General features: G+C 33.9%; 1 protein-coding gene across 1 annotated transcript; it reads left to right on the top strand.

Moving 5' to 3' along the window:
- The first annotated feature begins 742 nt into the window (after nucleotides 1-742).
- LOC135082778 (vesicular inhibitory amino acid transporter) lies at nucleotides 743-4,285 on the top strand. The gene is made up of 4 exons (XM_063977542.1): nucleotides 743-1,342; nucleotides 1,751-1,913; nucleotides 2,192-2,318; nucleotides 2,406-4,285. The coding sequence occupies exons 1-4, from the start codon at nucleotides 1,198-1,200 to the stop codon at nucleotides 3,588-3,590; spliced, it is 1,620 nt and encodes a 539-aa protein (XP_063833612.1). The 5' UTR covers nucleotides 743-1,197; the 3' UTR covers nucleotides 3,591-4,285.
- The last annotated feature ends 1,419 nt before the right edge of the window (nucleotides 4,286-5,704 follow it).

The following is a 5,704-nucleotide window of genomic DNA, read 5'->3' as shown; positions in this document are numbered from 1 at the left end:
ACGACCTAACTCTACCAATTAGTGCAAATGGTCATAAAAACTGTTTCTTTTCTAAAACTATAAAAAAATAACAACTTTTACCTACTTGTTAAGTAGATTAGCATTTTTGAAATATTAAAACTATTTACCAATAAATACGAGAACAAAAGTTATTAAAATTATATTTTGAACTAATTGTAAGTTTGTTACTATTTATATAAAATTTATGTAAGCTAAAAACGTCCTAGAATTTAGTTTTTTTTTAATGATAAACTTAAAAAAATTACGTAGGTATAATTTATTTTTAATTCACTAATTTGCTATTTTTTTCTAAGGATATAAAATATTCTTGAATAAAAAATGCCACCCCCTTCATTTATTGATTAACTAAATGCTACTGCTATAATTTCAAACAAACACACAAAAACTACTTACTAGGTAAGTAGTTATGTGATTGTGTGATGTTATAAAATATTTCCTTTTCTCTACATCAACAGTAACAATTAATGTAACCTAATAAAGTAAATACGCAAGGTGAGAAGACTCGCGTAATCTAAAAGCAAATGCCCATCTCCATCTCTTTACATCGCGTCCCAATCGCCATCAAAGTTACGAGTCGCCTACAATTAGATAGCATCTGGCAGAATTGACAGCGACCAGACTCTATCTGCTGACGTAATTCGTTCGCCGATCGCGCCATATTGATCGAACTACCGCGCAACGCGCCGCGTCTTACCCCCCACCCCTTCCCACCACACGGAAAACTGTGCCGAGCAGCCATCACCCAAAAGAAAATCACATTTAAAATGTGTAAAATCCAAAATTACATATTCTAAACCTGAAAAACAAAATAAAAACCGTAAAATAGTGTGACGAAAAAGTGAAAAATCTCCCTGGGGTTCGAGATGGGTAAAATCCAAGAAATGGCTGCTCCAACCCAATGGCACATTAACACAATAATGTAATCTCTTAACATAGTGTAGTGTAAAGAAGTCTTCCAAACTAATTGTAATTAGAAAAGTTAAGTGTTAGATTTAATAAAAAAATATAGTGTTACTAAAAATCGATGTCTTCCCGTTAACGTCAATTTTACATGATATAATAAAAAATATTTATTCGTAATTATTAATTGTTGCGCAAGTGTGACACTCTTGTACTGTTACAAAAAATTGGAACACAGATAAATTGAAAATATTTTTTGAAATAAAAAAAATCAAAATGATAAATCTGGGTCGATTCAAGTTACCACCCCTGAAGAATGCCTTGGATGTGGCCATGCAAACGGTGCGGCAGCAGATTCCTGATAAGTCAGGAGCAGGACCTTCGCCTCGCCCTCCACAGAACGTCAGATTTGCCAATTTGGGTAAGTTTTTACAATTATCTAGTAATTATATTATTAGTAAGTAATGTAACTTCGTACGTGGTCCAACAACAGTCAAAAATTTCCCCAGGAGTCCGGGACTAACTTAATCTTTACTGGAGGTTTTATTCGTGGCCATGTTGTAATTCCTAACTACACAAGAGTTAGTGGTACGTACAGTCCCTTTAGGCGATTTTAACGTTTACTATACGAAAGTAAAGTGAGGTGATCCAATGAAAATGGTTTCTATGTCGTAAAAACGTAACAACAAACTAATATAATATTACCTATTTGTATAATAACTGAATTATGCAGATTTCCAATAACATTATGCATACATTTTTTGGATGTTACATGGATACTTTTACGTGAAGTCTTATCGACAATTTACTGATTGATTGCAAATTTTAGACAACATGGGGGAGAGCTGCGAGTTGTCCACCATGAACGAGACGACCTCCCCGACGTACCAGTCCACGAACCCCACCAATCCCTTCCTGAGTGGGGAGCTGCAAGCCGAAGACTCCTTCACCAGCTACCAGAACACCTATCCGCAGCAAGATGGAGCGCCAAGGTAAAATCTATTTCCATTCTATAGATTAAACAATCTACAAACTACTAACAGTTACAAATAAGTCATTTAATTTTGTAACAGTTTTATGTGACAAATTATGTGTGTGTAACAATTTAAAGTTAGAAATAATCAATAAAAATAATAATCGTTCAAAAAACTTTTAACTGTGTTATCGTCAGAGGTGTAATAAATATAGTAGGGATTATGTTGTTAAATTCAACATTGATGTAATTGTCAATCTTTATTCCACTAAAATTTTAATTACATAACCTTTTCAGAACTCAAAGTATGCAGAGTGTGGACTTCTATGCTTCATCAGAAGAAGGCGGCTTCGAAGAGGGCGGCAAGCCTGGCGCTAAAATCAACGAGTTTCAAGCCGCTTGGAACGTCACAAATGCCATTCAAGTAAGTTTATAACGGATGCAATCTTCCAAATTATCCTACAGCTTAATTTTGTTTAAGGGACGATGCTTAGTAAATGTATTTTTCCAGGGAATGTTCGTAGTGTCCCTACCATTCGCCGTGCTCCAAGGAGGCTACTGGGCTATCGCCGCTATGATCGGTATTGCCCACATCTGCTGCTACACTGGAAAAATCCTAGTGGAATGCCTCTACGAAGACGACCCTGTCACAGGACAACGCGTAAGAGTACGAGACTCGTATGTCAGTATCGCTAAAGAATGCTTCGGTAGGAAATATGGAGCGCGAATTGTCAATATTGCTCAAATTATTGAACTTCTTATGACTTGCATCCTATATGTCGTGGTATGCGGAGATCTCATGATCGGCACCTTCCCTGATGGATCTATTGATACTCGATCCTGGATGATGCTGACAGGCATATTTTTACTTCCTTTAGCATTCTTGAAGTCCCTGAAATCTGTCAGCATGTTGTCTTTCTGGTGCACCATGAGCCATTTGATCATCAATGCCATCGTTCTTGGCTACTGCATTCTCTACATCGGTGACTGGGGCTGGTCTAAAGTCAAGTGGAGCTTAGATTTCGAGAACTTCCCCATAAGTTTAGGGGTCATTGTCTTCTCTTACACATCGCAAATCTTCCTGCCAACATTAGAAGGGAACATGGAGGATCGTTCCCGTTTCGAATGGATGTTGAACTGGTCCCATATTGCGGCTGCCGCTTTCAAATCAATTTTCGGCTATCTTTGCTTCCTAACATTCCAAAACGATACTCAGCAGGTGATAACTAACAATTTAAGATCAGCTGGATTTAAGGGACTTGTTAACTTCTTCCTCGTGATAAAAGCAGTTCTGAGTTATCCTTTGCCTTATTACGCTGCGTGCGATTTGTTGGAGCGTGCTCTTTTCAGGGGCAAGCCGAAGACAATATTTCCAGTAATATACGCCCTGGATGGGGAATTGAAGGTGTGGGGGCTCGCTTGGCGGTTAGGGGTGATTATGTTTTCCGTGCTCATGGCAATTTTCATTCCCCATTTCGCTATACTGATGGGCTTCATTGGAAGCTTTACTGGCACTATGTTGAGTTTCATCTGGCCTGCTTATTTCCACCTTAAGCTTAAAGGCAATCAGTTGGAAAGCACCACTATTGCTTATGACTATTTCATCATCGGTCTAGGTGTTCTCTTTGGTATCATTGGTATGTACGACTCGGGGTCGGCCCTTGTGAAGGCCTTCAAGATAGGTCTGCCCTTCTAAATTTCAAAGTAGACTTAGATAATTGTTGATCTATTTTTAGATATACGCATACTTCGTAAAATGTTTGGTCGCAATAATACGCAGCTTGAATTGTTGTATGCACGTAAATAACTCAATTAAACTGTTTGACGCATATACATATTGTATTTAAAGAAAATATTGCTTTACTTTAACAAATTCGTATACACACAAATTATTAAAGTCTTCCATTACAATATAGTTTTATAAATTATACATTATGTATATAGATTGTAAGTTAGCTCTCATTTTACAATGAAAAGCAATTATGCAAATAATCCAATGTCTTACAAAAATATATTTATGTTTATAATAATGTATACTATAACAACGAAGTCTTCCAATAAAAAGTGAATATGTTATAAAGAAATTCAATTTGCTGGTAAAAATATAAACTGCGCGTAATTATATTTATGTATATTTATATTATATCATAGTCGTTTATTGTATGTAGTTATTAAGAGTGATGAATCTCGCATAGTTTAGCATTTCTACATTATTTATCTACCAGACCTTAGGTAGTTACCGTTTACCGTATTTTTTTAACCATAAATTATACAAAAATACTCAGTTTTATAAAATATTTTATATTAATTGCATAAAATGATGCTACATAATAGTTAAGTTGTGACCTCGGATTTTGAGACGTTTCTTTACATTTTTAAAATAATTATGTCAAATCATTGTACAGTCACGGAATGAAAAGGTTCGTCAGTTTTCAAATTGATTCCTTCAACGAATCGCGAGCACATATTACCTTTTGAAACTATGTTACAGAATAATCTCAAATTAGAGAAAATAATCTTTAACTGTTCGTCAGTAAAGTTCAAAATTATTCAGATCAAAGTTGTTTGACGATTTATCTTGTCAAGAAGATTATTATGATTGATAAACTAAAACCTTCTTGTTGGTTCAACCTGCCATTATTATCTATTAAATAAAAAAAACTATTGTCAATTGGTCAATGTCATCATTGCATTGCACTGATGTGATAGAAAAATAAACAAGCAAAACCTTATTCGTCAGCAAACGTCATATTTATTTAAATGTTAGCAGCACTGTTTCTTGCACTGTTATGTTGGCAGGTTTGACTCTTTGGTGCAAGCGAAAACCGACACTAAGGTGACGAACCTTTTCATTCCGCGACTGTACTTATACAATTTTTTATTTGTCTTAATTCAAAATGAAAAATAAACACAGATAATAATTCTACTATAGTATAAATGTTTGAAATGCTAATATAAAAATTCTATGTAGGTAATGCAATATCTGTGGGATTCAAAATAAATTCAAACATCATGAAAGAATACTGTCATTGATTAAAAGCATTAGAAAAGCAAATATCATACATAAAAATATCAAACAAACACTAAGTTTGAATTATATTTATCATACCTTAAAAGTACAGTCAAACACAAAAATGTATTAATAAAACTGATTAAGCCCTGACTAACGAATAGGGCATAAACTCATACTTTTTACATGTCAATTTTTACATGATGATGATAATAAGGAATTGTCAAAAATATCTGTGTCGCAATATACATATTATACATTGCTGTATCTGACTGTACACAGGTAATTATAATGTTCATGATTATTGACTACGTAAGTAACTAAGTCTTCCAGTTTTCAAAGTAACGATATTTATTGTTGTTGATTATATATTATACATATTGTAGATTACTATTAATTATACACGTTACCTAGATTAGGAAATAATAATAATGTGTCAGTTGAGATTGTGTATTAATGAATAATAAAATCAAGTGTGACAGTCGACAGATATACAACTATTGTAACAAACTCGTCAGAAAAAGTTAAGTAAAAATGTTATTTAACAATAGAGAAAAAACACACAATATAAAAAAATGGGTAATATATTCGTAACTAACTAAAACAAAAAAGTTTTTACATAATAAAAAAGTGTTGAGGAAAGCTATAGAAACTTAATATTAGTACCGGGAGTATTTAGTAAGTCCTGGGTTGCAATGCGTTGTATATCTGTCTGATTTGTACTAGAAATCGGCCTTCCAAAATCTCGGGTGAACTTTTGATAAAATATAATAAAATTTAATGATGTGCTTATCAATAAA

Source organism: Ostrinia nubilalis, chromosome 22, assembly GCF_963855985.1.
Source record: "Ostrinia nubilalis chromosome 22, ilOstNubi1.1, whole genome shotgun sequence".
In the NCBI taxonomy this organism is placed as follows: domain Eukaryota; kingdom Metazoa; phylum Arthropoda; class Insecta; order Lepidoptera; family Crambidae; genus Ostrinia; species Ostrinia nubilalis.
The sequence above is the reverse complement of the archived record's forward strand: the minus strand, read 5'-3'. Positions and strand labels throughout refer to the sequence as shown.

Bases quoted from the DNA above. Each gene is read 5' to 3' on its own strand.
- LOC135082778 (XM_063977542.1), top strand. From the start codon at position 1,198: ATGATAAATCTGGGTCGATTCAAGTTACCACCCCTGAAGAATGCCTTG. The intron at 1,343-1,750 runs GTAAGTTTTTAC...TGCAAATTTTAG, and splicing joins CGTCAGATTTGCCAATTTGG to ACAACATGGGGGAGAGCTGC. The intron at 1,914-2,191 runs GTAAAATCTATT...TAACCTTTTCAG, and splicing joins CAGCAAGATGGAGCGCCAAG to AACTCAAAGTATGCAGAGTG.